Source organism: Gymnoscopelus braueri, assembly GCF_963280865.1.
Source record: "Gymnoscopelus braueri genome assembly, chromosome: 19".
Lineage (NCBI taxonomy): Eukaryota > Metazoa > Chordata > Actinopteri > Myctophiformes > Myctophidae > Gymnoscopelus > Gymnoscopelus braueri.
In genome coordinates, this window is record NC_137621.1 from 49479109 (window position 1) to 49498343 (window position 19235).

The 19235-nt window shown below is 42.6% G+C and overlaps 1 protein-coding gene across 4 annotated transcripts in view; it reads left to right on the forward strand.

The window, feature by feature from the left end:
• The window catches only part of ralgapa1 (Ral GTPase activating protein catalytic subunit alpha 1), a 135735-nt gene extending 118698 nt beyond the window's left edge, over positions 1 to 17037 (forward strand). For 3 of the 4 annotated variants that reach the window (XM_080414133.1, XM_080414135.1, XM_080414136.1), the window contains 2 exons: positions 9187 to 9311; positions 14800 to 17037. In XM_080414133.1, coding sequence (XP_080270259.1) covers positions 9187 to 9311; positions 14800 to 14951 — 277 coding nt within the window. In that variant the 3' untranslated portion in view covers positions 14952 to 17037. Of the gene's footprint in view, positions 1 to 9186; positions 9312 to 11421; positions 11454 to 14799 lie in introns of all 4 variants that reach the window. The other variant, XM_080414134.1, reaches the window with a different exon arrangement.
• Positions 17038 to 19235: the final 2198 nt, after the last annotated feature.

A 19235-nucleotide genomic window follows, 5' to 3' on the forward strand; every position in this document is an offset into this window, starting at 1 on the left:
TTAAAATCCTGTATCTCGGCTCCTGTGTAAAAAAAAATTAAACACTGGCACTGGGGGAAGTAAAATAAAAAAAACCCTCTGGCAGGGAATGTGTTACGACCGGGAACGCATCTGTGTTATTTTTAAGATTTATTTGGCTATTCAAAAATATCAGATCTACAAGCTCGTAGCGCTACGAGCTTGTAGATCTGCTAATATTTTTTAAATAGTGATTTTTTTTGCAAATCTTTGAATATATATTTTTTAAAGCTAACATTTTTAACTCTGTTACAACTTCTGGGGGTCCCTGGAACAACATATTTTGAGATGGGGGTCCACGGCCTAATATATATATTTTTAAACTGTTTTAGAAGACGTTTGTAGAATCCTCAGAAGCAAAGATTTGAGTTACAAATGTTAAAAAAATATATATTCAAAGATTTGCACACATTTGACACGTTTTTTTTTTTTTTAATAGCAGAACTACAAGCTCATACAGTAACGAGGCACTCGGTGCCACTCCAGATTATGTTACATGAATCCTAGAGATATTTCACATTGACATGTCATACAGTATGGATTCTACAGTGTGCCTCAAACTATCCACTTCACTATCCATCTATCGATAGACATACCTCACAATAATTGACATTTAAGGACCATACCCATGGCCTTCTCATTGTCATATAACAGGGGCATTCGTAGATGAGTGGGTAGTCCCCCAGACGTCATGGGTTCTTATCCGGCTCGTGCTCAAAAACGTGTCGCACTGCGGCGCGTTTTGAGCACGAGCCGGATAAGAACCCATGACGTCTGGGACTCTATGCATGACGTAAGAGCAAAATGGCTGCCCTGTGAATATGGCCAATTTATCATCCTGTGTGTAGGTACGGCTACATTTTACAAGCGCCGGTGTATTACAGGCCAGAGCCTGGAGACAGAAATCGTACCCATCTCTCTAATCACACAATTATTATTATGCATATGTGTGTATGTGTTAACTAAGGCTTGTATTGGTTCTGGCACTGTCAGGATTGTAAGCCCCCAAGGAAGAAGAAGAGGTGTGTGTGTGTGTGTGTGTGTGTGTGTGTGTGTGTGTGTGTGTGTGTGTGTGTCGGCCATTTCTCCCTTTCACTTTTCTCTCTCTGTGTTTTTCGATCGCCCCGCGCACCCCTCACCTCTCCCTCACTTTTTCTCTCGCCATTGGGTTAGGGGGCAGATGAATAGGACTACATATGATAGTGGAAAGGTGTGTGTGTGCGCGCGCGCGTGTGTGTGTGTGTGTGTACGTGCGCCCATTCAGCCCATGGCAATAAGTAGTGCATTAGGCCAACCTATCACTGGCCCAATCTTGGCGTACGTGGATACACACACACACACACGCACGCACGCACACACACTAGTAATGAAATCACGAGGCCTCCATATCACTGCTATCACAGAGAGATATAAACCCATTAGCGTGTTCCTCGGGGCAGGGACACACACACACACAGGTTTGTCATTACACGCTGTAAAGCTTTTCCAATTGTATTATCCCTCTGATGTCCCTCTCTCTGTTGTCTGTTCCAATGCCTTAGGGTGCAAAGGACAGATAGTGTGCGTGCGCATATGTGTTACCTCTTTGCATGTGACAGAGTTATACATAGAGAAAATGGTCTGCGTGTTAGTCGGGGGGGTGGAGGTGGGGGTGGGGTAGCATCTTGTGCCCGACGAGCTGTATTAGAAGCTGCTCGCTTAGAGGAAAATGTTAGTTGATCTTCAAGTGCCGTCTTCACTCCTAAAAGGATGAGTCTCTCTCTCAACACAGCATCCTGTGTTTGTCCCCACGGCGTCAGTGGTTTCTATCGTTGCAAATGAACGTAATCACGGGTGTCCTGGTGGTGTTTAATCGCAACATATGGGTTTGAATCCCACTCATGCCTGTCACTCTCTTTACTTTCTACACTGTGCTATTCAGGACCTCCATCTCAAAATATGTTGCTCCAGGGACCCCCCCCCCCCAGAAGCATAGATTTGAGTTACATATGTTTGCTTTAAAAAATAATATATATTCAAAGATTTGCACACATTTTCACGATTTCTCAAAGATAGCGGATCTACAAGCTCGTAGTGCGGCACTCTGTGCCGCGCTATGAGCTTGTAGATCTGCTATTTTTTAATAGCCAAATAAATCTGAAATGACACAGATGCGTTCCCGGTCTTAATTGGTTAAAAGAAAGTAGCATAATCCATACTGTGCCAACAGCATACAGTAGTAGGCTATACGGAGAGAAATAAACATGTATATAGTATTAGCCTTACTTGGTATCTTACCTGTTGTGTATGCAGTATAAATGCGTGCCTACCTGCACAGCACTTAACATTATTAAGGACACGCTGCTCCCATTGACCATGGATGGCTGCCTCAGTGAGCAGAGACTGAGGCCCGACTTCCAATCGATCTGCTCTTTGAGCGCTGAGACGGTAACACTGTCCGTTGTCTCGCCCCGTCTCTAATAACTACATTTGTTTGGGCTCCTTCCACCATGCCTGCGTCCTTTGAGACACAGACCAGTGGTTCTCAAACTTTTTCACGTCAAGGACCCCCAAATCGACGTGAGGATGTGTATCAGAAGATACGTGGTTGTCTACATCCCCCCTACACAACCAACAATAAGGGTTGGCGGGGAATATACACACATGCAGGGAATTGGCAACAGCTAAATTGCGGAGTAGGAATGGAATATTATTATTTTTATTTCTTTTTAAGTCGATTTTTCCCCCCCAACCCATTAAGACCTGGAACGCATCTGTGTCATTTTAGATTTCTTTGGCTAGTCAAAAGTAGCAGATATACGCGCTATGATCTTGTAGATTTGCTATTTTTTCAAATTAAATCGAGAAAATGTTTACAAATCTTTGAATATATATTTTTTAAAGCGAACATTTGTAACTCATATCTTTGCTTCTGGGGATTCTACAAATGTCAACAACAGTTTTTTTTTTAAACGTATGTTGCTATATATCAGTGGTTCTCAAACGTTTTTCATGTCAACGACCTCCAAAATTAGATGTATTTGGCCGCGGTCCCCCATCTGAAAATATTTTGTTGAGGGACCCCCCCAGAAGCAAAGATTTGAGTTACAAATGTTCGCTTTAAGTACATTTTGATGCCAATACTTTTGTACTTTTACTTTTACTTTTACTTGTAACAGAGTATTTTTACATTGCAGTATTGATATTTTTACGTACCACTGGTGAGAGGTAACGGAAGAGGGAAAAAAGAGAAAACAAAGTAGTAGAACAGAGAGAAAGAAAGGTAGAGAGCACTACAGGGCAGATCCAGAGAGAGAGAGAGAGAGAGAGAGCGATAGTGAGAGAGAGATAAAAAGGTTCTTTTGTTGCTGGATCAGAAACTCATTTTCTCTTCGGCACAGCTGAATAGAGTGGAGAGAGTGAAGTGCTCGTGCCCTCTCTCTCCCACCCCCCCCCCCGTCACTCTCCCGTCCCCGTGGTCCCCTCCTCTCTCCCGCTGCGGTGGCTTCAATGTGGCCAGCGTTCGATTCCTTGCGCGCTCTCCTTTTGGGGGGCCAAGGGAGAGTGGAGGAGGCGAGGACGAGGGGAGAGGAGAGGAGAAAGGAAGCCTGTTAGCACATTAGAAGACCGGAATGGGTGCGTGCCCGTGTCTGTGTATATGTCTGTGTCTGTGTATATGTCTGTGTCTGTGTATATGTCTGTGTATATGTCTGTGTCTGTGTCTGTGTCTGTGTATATGTCTGTGTCTGTGTCTGTGTATATGTCTGTGTCTGTGTATATGTCTGTGTATATGTCTGTGTCTGTGTATATGTCTGTGTCTGTGTCTGTGTCTGTGTCTGTGTATATGTCTGTGTATATGTCTGTGTATATGTCTGTGTCTGTGTATATGTCTGTGTCTGTGTCTGTGTCTGTGTATATGTCTGTGTCTGTGTCTGTGTATATGTCTGTGTCTGTGTCTGTGTCTGTGTATATGTCTGTGTCTGTGTATATGTCTGTGTCTGTGTCTGTGTATATGTCTGTGTCTGTGTATATGTCTGTGTATATGTCTGTGTCTGTGTCTGTGTATATGTCTGTGTCTGTGTATATGTCTGTGTCTGTGTCTGTGTATATGTCTGTGTATATGTCTGTGTATATGTCTGTGTCTGTGTCTGTGTATATGTCTGTGTATATGTCTGTGTATATGTCTGTGTCTGTGTCTGTGTATATGTCTGTGTCTGTGTATATGTCTGTGTCTGTGTCTGTGTATATGTCTGTGTATATGTCTGTGTCTGTGTATATGTCTGTGTCTGTGTCTGTGTATATGTCTGTGTCTGTGTATATGTCTGTGTCTGTGTCTGTGTCTATGTCTGTGTCTGTGTCTATGTCTGTGTCTATGTCTGTGTATATGTCTGTGTCTGTGTCTGTGTATATGTCTGTGTCTGTGTATGTGTATATGTCTGTGTCTGTGTCTGTGTATATGTCTGTGTCTGTGTCTGTGTCTGTGTCTATGTCTGTGTCTGTGTATATGTCTGTGTCTGTGTATATGTCTGTGTCTGTGTCTGTATATGTCTGTGTCTGTGTCTGTGTCTGTGTCTGTGTCTGTGTCTATGTCTGTGTATATGTCTGTGTCTGTGTATATGTCTGTGTCTGTGTATATGTCTGTGTCTGTGTCTGTGTATATGTCTGTGTCTGTGTATATGTCTGTGTCTGTGTCTGTGTCTGTGTATATGTCTGTGTCTGTGTATATGTCTGTGTCTGTGTCTGTGTCTGTGTATATGTCTGTGTCTGTGTCTGTGTCTGTGTATATGTCTGTGTCTGTGTCTGTGTCTGTGTCTATGTCTGTGTCTGTGTATATGTCTGTGTCTGTGTATATGTCTGTGTCTGTGTATATGTCTGTCACACCGAGTGCCGCGCTATGAGCTTGTAGATCTGCTATTTTTTTTTTAATCGTGAAAATGTGTGCAAATCTTTGAATATAAATATGTTTTTAAAGTACTAAAATGTTTGAAAATAGCAGATCTACAAGCTCACAACGTGTCGCGATGAGCGTTTTGAGCTTGTAGATCAGCTATTTTCAAATATTAATGTAATATATTAATATTTGCAAAGTAACTAGTAACTAAAGTTTTCAAATAATTGTAGTGGAGTAAAAGTGCAACATTTGCCTCTGAGATGCAGTGGAGTAGAAGTAAAAGTACAGACAATTGGAAATACTCCGGTAAAGTAAAAGTACCTCACAATTGTACTTAAGTGTAATACTTGAGTACATGTACTAAGTTACTTTACACCACTGCCTCTCACACACTCCCCTCTCTTGTCTTCCCTGGCTGTGAGTGATGTGGTTCTGCTAATGACTTGGAGTCGTCGGCCTGACATGAAATTATGCCAGATTTTGAGTAAAGACCGTCATTTGGAAAGTGAGGAGATGAATGCGTGGATAGATGGAGGCATTGACAAACAAATGGATGTAATGTGCATAGCATTATTTTTTTTCCCATTTCCCCAATCTTTTGCTTCTTTGCTGCTCTCTCTCCCTCCCTTTCTCTCTCTCTCTCATGTTGTTCTCCCCCCCCCCCTCCAAACAGCGGGGAGGTAGTTGTCGTAGTGACAAGGTAACATTATCAGGACTGGGGGGTTAGAGGCCCCATGCTGGGAGCGAGTGATAGAGGTGTGTATGTGTGTGCGCAGGGGGTATATTAAAGAAAATAAAAGCTGATATTACAGCCATTTATCCCAGCGGTGTGTCTCTGTGTGTCCCTCTGACTGCCTGTCTGTCTGTCTGTCTGTCTGTCTGTCTGTCTGTCAGAAGCTCAGTCCCTGTCACGTTCAGTGTCTTGGTTTCATGAGAGTTGTTCAGTCATGCTCAACCTGTGGGCCGGGGACCCACTGGTGGGTCACGAGGGTATTGCAAGTGGGCCCCCAAATAATTGCTAAAACACTAAGATAATATAACATTGATATAATAAGAATTATGTTAAAGAAATATATATTGGTATTTTTTTCTTCAAAACCTTGAAAGAATTTAGTTTTCTTTGTGATACGGATAATTAGGAACTATTCTATGCATAAGTATACTATGCAAAAATGGCCACGCTTTCAGACCTGTATGTGGATTGCTGCTGTTCTTTAATCATTGCTGAGCTTTGCGTGCTGTTTTAGTGAACTGAAATGTAATGGTTCAGATAACATCAGATAAGATCATTTGAGCTTTATCGCTCCCCGCAGGGAGTGGTGTTCATTGGACAAATAAGAATGTGTGTGATTGTGTGTGTGCAAGGCTCCTTGGTATTAGAATTGAACGGGTCCATTTGGTTCCATTTGTTATGCTCTCTGAGTTAAATTAACGCTGAGGATTTTTACTGTGTACTGTAGGTGTTGTTAGCTGTCGTGTGGAGTTGGTTAGCACCTTGTTCATGATTGCATCTCTCTCTCACACACACTCATTCACTCACACACACACACACACACACACACACACACACACACACACACACACACACACACAGAAACACCAAACTCACTCCCCGGTTGCTCACACGCTCTCCCGGGTTGCGTCAACAAGGAGGAAGTGAGGTGCTGAGGAGGAAACGGGACGAGGCCAACAGAGACATCACACACACACACACACACACACACACACACACACACACACACACACACACACACACACACACACACACACACACACACACACACACACACACACACAGCTCTGTCTCAGAGTCTAGCACTCCCGCTCTCTCTCACACACACCAACACACACAGACACACACATAAAAGAGAGCAATGTTATCAAAAATATCTTTGTCACTCCTTAGCTCACACAGCAGGAGCCCTCACCCCCTTTGAGAAACCCTACAATACTTTGCCCCTTTTCTGTTTCTATCTCTCTCCCTCTCTCCCTCTAGTTTAGTTTACTCACTTATTTTGTGAAAATGCAGTTTTGTTTTGATTAGTTTTAGTGAAAGTTTCAGTTTTTTATTGTAATATGGGGTAGTCAGGGGCGAGATTCCAAAAGCTCCGAAAAATTGCGATAAAATTGGATACTGACAAAGACTAATACTAAGGAAAAGATTTCTATGGTTTTAATGAGTTTCTTTTAGTTAGTTAACACACAATACAGTCTCAGTTGGTTATCATTTTTATTTTTATTTCAGTTAACACATTAGTACAATGGGTACAGCCAGTGCCAGCGTTTTTAAAGTTTTTTTTACCTTTTCAAGTAGTCACAGAATATTTTCCGTGATCACCATCCTCACGGTGATCCCCTCATTACAAACACAGGGGTCTCGTAGAATCGGAGAAAAAAAAATCCGATCGGTATGTTTCGCCGAAAATACATAGTAAAACACAGGAGCCGAGAAACAGAATATTTCCCAAATACTTTAACCAGGAAGTGAATGGAGCAGTACATCTTTGGAACACGTTATCTATGGTTCTGTGTAAAAAAATTAAAAAAACGTATATATACGGAAAAAAAATCTATTCTAGTTTTCATTATTTCCTTAGTTTTAGTTAACTATAATAACCCTGCTTAATTATTGCTGCAATCGTGAAAGTGAATAATACATTATTTTAACAAATCTTTATGGTAGAGTGTGTTTATACAATGTAACTAAAGGCTCCAGCATACAACAAATAAAGTGGAATCTCTTTTGCTTCGGCAGTCCAATGAGAACAAAGTGACGTAATGGCCAAGTTCGTTTCGGTAGTTCTTGCACCTCCAAAATGTACAAACAGTGGAGATCGCAACGCGACACATTGTGAGCCTGTTGACAGTCTATTTTTAGGAGAAGAGATTTGATGTAGAGGGGGAAAAAAGCAGCGGACCTTGTATAGACCCCTGGGGGGACTTCTGTCAACAAAGTATATAGGGTTTAAGTGGCTAAGTGTTTGTTAAGTATCCAGAGTTAACGCAGTAGAATAATCTTCGATTCCCCCCCCCCCCCCCCGCCCATTGAACGAGCTTCAATTGAAGGTCACGAGCGGCCAAATATTTGCTCTCCTGCTCCCATGTGGCGTTTGCCTCTGTCCCTCCGTGTTAAGGGGGCCATATAGTGTTATTATGGCTGTCTCCTAACTGGATCAGTTACCATTAGACCTGAATCCTCTCGTTCTAAGCCCATAGAGCCAGAGCCTCTAACCCAATAGAAAGCCCATAGAAAGCCCATTAGAAAAGCCGGGCCACTCACAGCGCATACGTGCGACAGACACACAAACAAGACAGCCCTCATTCTGAAGACATATTCATTTGGTTAATCCTATCACACAGTCACACACACACACACACACACACACACACACGCACACGCACACGCACACACTCGCACACACACAGACGCACACACACACTCACGCACACACACACTCGCACATACACACCACACACACACAGGCGTACACGTACAAGACTCATATTCACAATCTTTTGGCTGTAACCCTATCAAACAGAGATGCACACATACACAGCTCTCATTTTTAATCTGGTCATTGGAGCTCATTGAAAGGACAGTAATACTGTTGGGAGATGATAGGACATGGGATTTGTGTGTGTGTGTGAGTGTGTGTGTGTGTGTGTGTGTGTGTGTGTGCGCGCGTGTGTGTGTGTGCTTGTGCGTGCATCAAGGAGACAGTAATGGTTGTGTGTGATGGTCATTATGAGCAGGGAGCCCCTGCCCTTATTGCGTTCAGATATATGGATATGACCCAGGAAAGGAGAATGACATTGTTCCTACCCAGTTATCTCTGTAATAGATGGACAGTTCAAGTTCCTCCCCCAGCCCACTCTTTTCTCCACTTACTCCCCTTCTTTCTCTCTCTGGCTCTCTCTGCAGTTTTTACTAGGAAGTAATAGTGTTGTTACTGAATTTGTTTTTTTCTGTTGTCTTTTATTAATCTTTTGATCATATTTGGGGTATTATAGAGGCATTTCGGTGGCCATGGGGGAAGGACCTGGCAACCAATTTGGCCTCTGGCTTGGCTGGGCGCTCCAATGAACACAATTCGCCGTGTTGGGATGGAATGCCAGCAGTGGAGGACCTTAGATCCTCCCATTGAAACTCCTCAGTTTTTATTTATTTATACATACAAAGATCATTTTCGATTTGATCAGTTTTACCATCCTGTTCCATCTAATTGTCTTAATGTCTCAAGTATGAAGTCTTGTTACGCTGATGTTCTGTTCAGTTTGACCTTGACCTCTGACCTCAGCTATGAGGAACGGGCTCGTTACCTGGAAACCATTGTGCAGCATCACCAGGAGCCAACCACCTTTGAGGATTACGCTGCACGCGTCTACAGCCCCGCCCCATGTGCCCACCCGCCCTCGGACACAGGTAAAAAAAAACGCCCTGCCGCATCGAGAGAGAGAGAGGGTTATTATATTAGACTTTTCCTTATTTAAAGCTGAAAGAAAAAATATTTTTAATACACAAATATTTGTATATTATATATTTGTATTGGCATTTTTAAATGCAGTGACAACAATATGAATTATGAAATAATATTTTAGGAGGAACATTTTAATATTAAATACAAAAAAACAAAACAAGGACGGTTTAAATATCTAAATACTGAATCAATCAGCTTAAAAACTGTCAGGGATGCTCACAAAAGCCTGAGTAGACCCCCAAACATGTTTGAAAGTGAAATATCCCTTTAAGTACTGATTTATGAACTATACATAGTATTAACTATACAGTATCCATAGGTGAACTGTTATGTGTCAGGTTGTTGCTGGCCCACACCTGCTTTGTGAGTCCTTCATGAGAGGAAGTAAGAACCTGGCACCACGCCCTAAACTGACAAACATATTTGGAACAACAACACTCACACTTCATCATACACATCCAGTGTCAAGCTCTTTAACTAGCGCTCGGGTGGCACAGTGGTAAAGTCCCTGCCCACCACCGCGGAGGTTGTGGGTTCGAATCCACCGTGGATTGCATTCGGCTTTGTCGACCGTCTACACGAACACAATTGGCCCGTGTTCGGGGGAGGGAAGCCGGGCGTTGAGGGTGATAATTTTCACTACACGTAATCCTACGGGCTGGGACGGGACCTGTCAGGAGGGAGTGATAGGTGGGAGGAGTAGGACAAAGGCTCTATGTCCTCCTGGTGGGGGCTCCTCACTGGTAGGTGAGTCAGTAGGATACAGCAGTGACAACACAGAAATGTGTGTGGGGAGGAAATAATTGGCATAACGACAAAGATTGGGGAGAAAAAAGTGTAAAGAAAAAGAAGGAAAGAAATAAAGAAAAAGCTCTCTCTAACGTACAAGAGAAAGTATACTTTTAAGCCTCTGTTTCATGAACACAAACACCCGTCATGATAAGCTACTGTTTCCTAGATATATATGCTGTACAGCCTTTATTCATCACACAGTACAGTATCCCTGCGCTGGCTACTTTGATGATTATGCAGTATGATAGGTTTATCTCTGATGAAACAGTAGTGTGACTGTATGTACAGTATGTTACTGTGTGTGTGTGTGTGTGTGTGTGTGTGTGTGTGTGTGTGTGTGTGTGTGTGTACTGTTACTGTACTTGGACAAATACGCCCCTCTCTCTTACAAGCTATGGTGTCAAAAATAACAATATAAAACACCTTCCTTTGAGGCAGGAAACCCCAATCCTCCTTTGTTTTTCAGAAGCCTTGCTAGTTGCTAAGTACTTCAATCATTGGTTGGTGGGTTGCTCAGCCTCAAAGCCCGTTTCACAATACAGGACCACCCAGATACAATCAATCTGTTCTTCATTCAGCACATTATCTGGCTAAAAAAAAGTCCAACCTGGGCAACAAGTGTCAGGTATCTGAGCTTGTCTGATTATTATTTTGTTTTTATTTTTTTAAACAAATATTCAGAATTAATTGAGTTCCTTTGTTTTGACCATGTGTCTGGAATCCTGTATTCTGAAATCACTCCTGCTCACATGACTGAAGCTCCCTGTGTCTGTCTGTTTTGCTCTCACTCTCTCTCTCTCTCTCTCTCTCTCTCTCTCTCTCGCACTCGCTCTTCCTCACTCTGTCTCACTCTCTCTCTCTCTCTCTCTCTCTCTCTCTCTCTCTCTCTCTCTCTCTCTCTCTCTCTCTCTCTCTCGCACTCGCACTCGCTCTTCCTCACTCTCGCTCTCTCTCTCTCGCTCTCGCTCTCTCTCTCTCTCTCTCTCTCTCTCTCTCTCTCTCTCTCTCTCTCTCTCTCCATATTAACTTGCAGGTTCCCCTCCCCTAACAGCACAACAATGATCAAACATTCTTCTCTCTTTCTGTTCTGTTTTTTTATATTTAACACTTTTATTTATTTTTATTTGATTTCATTTTATTTATCTATCTAATCTTTTTTTGTCTTTGTTATTTCTTATATCCTTTTTGTTTCCCTTGTGCTTATCTTTTATTTTTATTTTATTTTCTGTTGTCTCCCCCCCCCCCCCCCCCTCCCTGCTTTAGATCGTAATGTCTCACTTGCCTATAGCTAAAAGGTAAGCCCGGTCACCTGACTTTAAACTCTCTGTTCTGATTGGCCTCTCCTAACAACGTTCCGACCTGAACTTATCCTCTCATCAACAAGTTCTCCTTCGTTCTGTCTCTCTCTCACTCTCTCACTGTCAGTGGTGGTAGAAGTACTCACATTTCTTTACTTAAGTAAAAAGTCAGGTATTCAAGTTTACTTGGGTAAAAGTAAGATATTGGCATTAAAATATACTTAAAGTACCAAAAGATAAAAGTACTCCTCATGCAGAATGTCCCATTTCAAGTTTTAAAATGTACAAAATGTATAGAAATCTTTAGAAAATAGCAGATCTACAAGCTCACAACCTTGTAGATCTGCTATTTTCATAGCCAAAGTATATATGTGGCTGAAGTATGTTTTGAAATAATAATCAAAATCTACAAAGTAACTAGTAACTAAAGTTTTAAAATAATTGCAGTGGAGTAAAAAGTACAATATTTGCCTTTTGAGATGTAGTGGAGTAGAAGTAAAAGTATTGAAAATTGGAAATTCACCAGTAGAAAAAGAAATTAACTTGAGTAAATGTACTTAGTTACTTTCCACCTCTACTCACTCTCTCCATCTATCCATGTTGTGCTCTCTCACGTTGTTCCTTCCCTACTGTGTTTTCCAGTGAGTGGAGCAGGCGTGCATGCATGCAACAGTCCTCTCTCACTCTCTTCTCCACTAACTCTGACATGAGGTGTGATTTTCAACACGTCTTGTGTGGGTGTGCCAGTCACTCGGGATGCACACACGTGTACACACACACACGTACACACACACGTACACGCATCGCCGGTTACGTCTCAACTCAGTCGAGTGCTATCGCACATTGTCAACACAAAACCAGGTTATGTTAAACAGCTGGTAGAAAGCTGGCAACAACGCCGTCAGTTGTCAACTGGCGCTGACAGCCTTCAGCACGATTCGTACTCGATTGCACTTAGTTGCACGCCAGCCCACAATGCGGGCCATTGTGAGCTTGTAGATCGGATATTTTTGCTATTTTCCATAACTAAATATGAATCAGGCTTTATGGCAACCATAGCCAAAATATACCAGGATTTTGGCATTCACCTATTTAGCACTAAAAATACACTGGAGCAAAGGGCAATAAATTGAAAAGAACAAACATATTTGTACAGTAATATCATAAACTAAATAAGCAAAAATTATAAACCCCCAAATTGTTAAAAATGAACGTAGATCTTAATTCCATACATGTTGGCTCTCATCAGCTCAAGCTCCTGAACGTGAGGTGTCTTTTCGCACTCATGTGTTGAGAAGCTCGCGTCCTGCAGAGGAGCCCGAGTTCTCTCGATCCTCTTCTTTTGCTCTGTTGCTCCGTTACACCTGTAATATCACACCAGCGTGGCGAAACCTGGAACTTTAACCTCTTGTCTGTTCCTCTCTCTACCTCTTCTTGGTTCTGGCATGGTCTAGCACTGTAGCACTGCACACACACACACACACACACACACACACACACACACACACACACACACACACGAACTGATGGCGTAACACAAACTCAACATAACGAATACATGATGTTCTTTAATGAGCGTGTGGTGCTTGTTTTCCCGTTGACATGCTCGGTGAGTGACACTAGCTTGCTAACTACAGTAGTAGCTAAGTGATATTAGTCAAATCAGGACAATTTAAATGAGTTCATGAATAATGTTATTTGGTGTCTAGGTTGTGCATGTGCATATCTTTTTTGTGTGTGTGTGTGTGTGTGGGCGTGCATGCATGCGTGTGTATGTCTCTTTCTTTTTCATGTTTGACAAATAACACTTTTTTAATGTCTGTCTGCTTTCGTCTGATATTTTTTTTGTCGTTTCGTCACTCTGTTTCAATTCATTTTGTTCTTCCCTCTTCCTTTTTGCTTTCCTCTCGTTTCTTTACTTTCTTGTCCTCTAATTTCCTCTTTTCCTTTTCCCTGCTCTCACATTTTCTTTCTCATCTCCCTCCTGTCCTTCCTCCTCTCCTCTCCTCACCTCTCCTATCCTTTCCTCTTCCTTTCCTCTCCTCTCCTCTCTTCACCTCTCTCCTCCCCTCTCCTCTCTTCACCCTCTCCTCTCCTCTCCTCTCCTCTCCTCTCCTCTCCTCTCCTCTCCTCTCCTCTCCTCTCCTCTCCTCTCCTCTCCTCTCCCTTTCCTCTCCTCTCTTCACCTCTCCTCTTCCTCTTCCTCTTCCTCTCCTCTCCAGAGGACAGTAGTTCTATGTACATGATGGTTCCCAAGCCGTTAGACAGCTTTAACCTGCTCCGGGTCAGCCGGATGGGCCTCAATTGGAAAGTCTTTCACGCTAGTTGTGAATGGTACCGTATGCTCCCAACGCTAGAGGGTCCGCTCTTTAACTAGAACTCCCCCGTAGGAGGGGGGGGCGTGGCTTCAGTACACCGTGGCCACCGTCCTGTCGCTCTGACCGCACTATAGCGCCCGCTTTACCCACAGTGTCGAGTTGTGACTTTGAGACGTGCCCGTCTGTCCTTCTAGCTGTCTGATCCATCTGAACGAATGTTGTTACTGCCTTGTTAAGCCAGAGTTCCTTTGGCTATTCAAAAATAGCAGATCTACAAGCTCATAGCTCATCACAGAGTGCCGCGCTATGAGCTTGTAGATCTGCTATTTTTTGAAAAAAATCGTGGAAAATCTGTGCAAATCTTTTTTTTAACTCAAATCTTTGCTTCTGGGGATTCTATGATTTTTTTCAAATTTTATTTTTTCCAAATGTTTCTATATTGGTGGCTCTCAAACTTTTTCATAATTGTCAAGGACCCCCAAAATTACATGTATACACAATATTTGGTTCCAGGGACCCCCCAGTAGCAAAGATTTGAGTTTAAAAACGTTTGCTTTAAAAGAATATATATATTCACAGATGTGCACACATATTCACAGTTTTTCAAAAAGAATGTAGATCTACAAGCTCGTATTATAGATCTGCTATTTTTGAATAGCCCAAAGTATAAAATAATGCTTTTTTTTTGCTCAAATCTAAAAAATGACACTGATGCGTTCCCGGTCTTAATGGGTTAAATTGTCTGTGAAGTCGTGTGTGTGTGTGTGTGTGTGTGTCTGTCTCTGCCTTGCCCTCTTTCCTGTCTGCGTCTATGTAGGTGTCTGTCTGTCTGTCTGTCTGTCTGTCTGCCTGTAGCAGGAATTAAGGCATTGAGGGGTGGGTTGGGGGGGGGGGATTGTAATGGTTGTGCTGTTTCCCTTCATCCTTTTTCTCCTTATATCACTTCCTCTGGCATCCTGATCCCCCTCCCCTCCCCTCCCCCCTCCCTGTCCTCTCTGCTCCTCTGCCCGCCCCGCCCCCTCCAGGCTCCTGCCTCGAGATCCTTCGGGGAGAAAGCCCGGCTCTGGGGGGGGAAGTAGGGAGCAGCGACTCGCCGTCCCCCATGTCTCCTCGGACTAGCAAGAGCCGCATGTCCATGAAGCTGCGGCGCTCCTCCGGCTCGGCCAACAAGACCTGAATCGACACCCCCCCCCCCCCACCGCCGCTTCTTCACGCTCCACCGATGAGGACCACCGCAGTTAGCCAGCCAGAACCCCCGACATCAGCACCGCCACGTCTTCACATTAGCCAGTGAGGAAGGACTCGCATTTCTTTATCATCAGACATCAGACTTAACGCTTGGCTCACGTTTGTCCTGCACGACAACTCACTTCATCATCACTTCCACCAATAAGACTCCCCAAAGTCGACCACTAATAACGTTTAGTTGTTGTCACGTCAGCGAATGAGGAGGGAAGACCCTCTTAAAGAAAAGGCATCACTTCCCCATAGTGTGAATATCACATAAGGTTTGATTACACATAAACGTTGCATTAAACCTTCCAGGGACTCTTGTTTCAATGTTTTAAGAACATTCTTCCTTCATTTATAACCAAACTAAAAACTAAACTGAGTTGTTACGTTTATTGTAATGGTAAGGTTATGTTTTTTTTCCACAATGTCTATTCAAAAACAGCTGTTTCTGCTGATATTCGTGCGTTCAAGCAAGTCATAATTGTTAATGCAGAGTTTATCATGAGCAAACGCAGCCATCAAAGGCGCTTGTTTGGCACTTTTCTTCCCCCGAAGCCATCACAGGTCGAAGTCATCACATTTGCCAACCAAATCTCCCTTGCAAGTAGCCAGTGACAGCGTACTTCCTATGCAGGAAGATGCACACACACACACACACACACAAAATATCATACAGTATTCTCCTTTACTGTGCTGTGTTACTGTACTGTACTTGTACTACAGCGTGGTCTCACAAGGTTTTGGTGGATTCGTTGAGTCTAGTACAGCCTAGCTTGGTCTGACGCGGTTCAGCGTTTTCGAAACTAGCCTTCAGAATAAGGTGGAACGGGTTTGAAGGGGACACGTGGAAGCGTCTAAATCACTAATGCTGTGTTATATATTTTTGCTGCATCATACAACGGTCTGCCTGTAGAAACGGCATAGCAACCTTAGAAGAGTCTTAACCAGTTCTGCGCCATGCCGATCTGTGCCAAAGTAGAAGCAGTGCTAGCATCGCTCTATCGCCATTTCTGCATAATACTCAAATCTTGCAATTCAGCTGTGCTGTGATATTTACCTGAAAGCACATTATATATATATACTGTATGTATACACAGAGTTGGAATGAGAAGGAACAGGACCTCATGGTGATGTGTCACATTCTCATGACGTGGCCCTGAAGAACTTGTATATTTGTACTATAGTCTGTCTGCGCGAGCAGAAACACAGGTTTTGATATAAAGAAAGAGAGGCATTAACGTTTTCACAAAGAGCGATAGTGTTACAGCGTGGCACAGAGAGAGAGTACGTTAAATACATTTCTATTTTTGTCCTCTGCGCAGCATTAGGCCTAATAGAGAGCAGCGCTGGGGTCGGCTCATTCTCCGTTCTGTCCTTTCTACGTGAATGGATGTGTATTTGTTCAATCTTTCTAGATGGGCGACGATGTCGGGTCTTTAGCGAGGATTTCATTTCACCAGATGTAAAGAGCATTCACTTCCTGAAATGACTGAGTTGAAAATGACCTGGACTCCTTCAACAGTATAGTATTGGTTAAGAGAGCAGTGTTATATTAATATTAGATGGCTGGCATCTCCTGTCTTTTTTCTTTCTTTCTTTCTTGGTTTTCCAGAAGTAGTACAAATCGATCAAAAAGCACTTGTTACATAACGTTTGTTTTATTATTTGCTCTTTTGTTTCATGCTGTAAAACATCTAAGTTTCTCCTGTTTCCGAATACAATGTTCACTCCTGTTTTTCTTTGTACTTGTATCACCTTTGTTTTGTTTTGTTTAGTTTTTTTTAAGTAAGAGGCTGTAAAGATTGCTCTGACCCAAACAAGAATGTTGCTGTTTTATTTATTTTGTTCGGTTTAGTTTGGTGTCAGTTCATGTATGTTGTTGTTCTATGGAACCACAGCTCTTCTTTCTTTGTTCCAAGTAGATATATTCTGTATATCTATATATGTATGACTATATTTAAATATATAGTAAATATGAATATCTATATTGAATGTGTACAGCATGAGGAGGCTTAGAGTGTGTGTGTGTGTGTGTGTGTGTGTGTGTGTGTGTGTGTGTGTGTGTGTGTGTGTGTGTGTGTGTGTGTGTGTGTGTGTGTGTGTGTGTGTGTGTGTGTGTGTGTGTGTGTGTGTGTGTGTGTGTGTGTGTGTGTGTGTGTGTGTGTGTGTGTGTGTGTGTGTGTGTGTGTGTATGTATGTATGTATGTATGTATGTATGTATGTATGTATGTATGTATGTATGTATGTATGTATGTATATATATATATATATATATATATATATATATATATATATATATATATATATATATATATATATATTATGTGAGGACTAGCTGCCAAAAACAGAACATGGTTTCACCTCAGACCACGTTTGCAGAAGATGAACAAACACTACAAGAATTTATGCTTAGTTGGCTCTTCCCTCTATAGGCCACTTCATCAGGAATCTGCAGGAATTCCTGCCATAGCTGCCTGGACGTTCTTTAGGGCCCAAAGTGGTTGACTCTACTGATGTAGAGCATGGGGGCTCTCAGTGCTGCAGGAGTCGGACCGACAGGTTGGGTAAATTGGCCAAATGTTTTGGTGTTTTTCCCCAGCCGTTAACTGTGAGCAGAGACGGACTCGAAAGGGCTCCATTTATCAGCAAACACTTATCGTTGTATACATTCATGTGTTCCAGTGGTGAATTCAGGGACATGATCCTTCAAGACGAGTGCCCACTTTTCCAGTGGGAGCTTTTCCTGCGTTTTCCAATATTATGGCTTGTTCCGGTCAGACAGTACCAACTTTATAGAATAAATGTGAGGTTTTTGCCCCATGTGTCATCAAGTTTGGGTGCGTTTCACCTTTGTCAGTATTGCTAAATGAGTCCCACTGTCTTGTTTCTCTGCTGGAGGCGGTTTGAGAGGCGGACTGTTATTAACAACTCAAAATCGACATTAGTTGGTACTCGTTTAGCATTCATGTACTACCTATGTTTCATATCTGCTCTTGCCTTTTGACTCATCCCCACCAGCCTGATTTGTTCAGGAATGGGCGGGACACGTATGCATCCAAACCCAGACATGTCCTTTCTTGTATGCTCGACCACCACAACGCTGTCATGGCTGATTTTTAATAGGTTGTGACGCATGTCACGCTCCCAAAAGTAGCCGATCTACAAGCTCACAATGCGTCGCGTCACAACCATCGGTCCGCCTCTCAAACCGCAAACGAACTGCACCGCTACTGTATGTGTCAGATCTGGGCAATGACTCAGACGTCAAAGGTGTTTACAGATGGTTCCGCTATGGTTTTACTGTTGTGCACGCCTCCTATGACTGACTCCCCGGCAGCGTCAGAAAATGATGCTTTACAACGTACCTATGTTATTATGTTACTTCTCTGTATGTTTCAGGGATGTGATTTATTTCTGGATTACTCAGGAATTCAGACTTTTCTGATTCAGCGCTCCTTATTTATTTCAAATGATAGTTTTCTTTTTCTTTTCTTTTTCATGAGATCCTTATCACATCCCAGTGACATCCCAGTGATTTGACAGTACGACCTTGCCCAGATCTGCTTTGCATGTTATCAAGGTTTCTAGTTAGGCTGTATGCATCATCACCTGAAGTCACTGTATCACACAACTATATTCTCTTAATCTTTGCTGTCTGTTTTCTTTTTTTCTTTTTTGTTTGTGACTTTGTTTCTTTCAGCCATAGCTTCTCTGTAGAGAGGAAAGGGATTGTAAAACGCAAATATTTTACTTTGACCCTGCTGTTGGGTCAAAACTGTTTTTTTATGACATTGTATAATGAGGTCAATTTTTTTTTTGTGTGTGTGTGCGTGCGTTCTGAATATTTGAGGTCAGTTCAGATTTAAGTTCACCCTTTAAATTATTCTTGTTATTTTTCACGATGAACGACCAAGCAGTTGAACCCTGAGGTGGACGTTTTGAACGAGAGGCCCAAAAAAATAAAACAAATCAAATTTTCGTGTTGCTTCCAGGATGTGCTGTATTCGAGACCAGTATTCTGGCACCCCTGTGCACCATGGGACTTTTGTTTGTGTCATGCTGTTAAACAGCACGTCTACTGTCATTCACTGGTCACATCCCCAATTCACTCCTAGGAGATGTGACTCGAGCCGGTCACATCCCTAATGGATGATAGTTGCATGCCGCGTCGCACACAGAAAATAGTCGATCATCTATTTTCGGTGGACGATAATGGCGCTCACAGCCC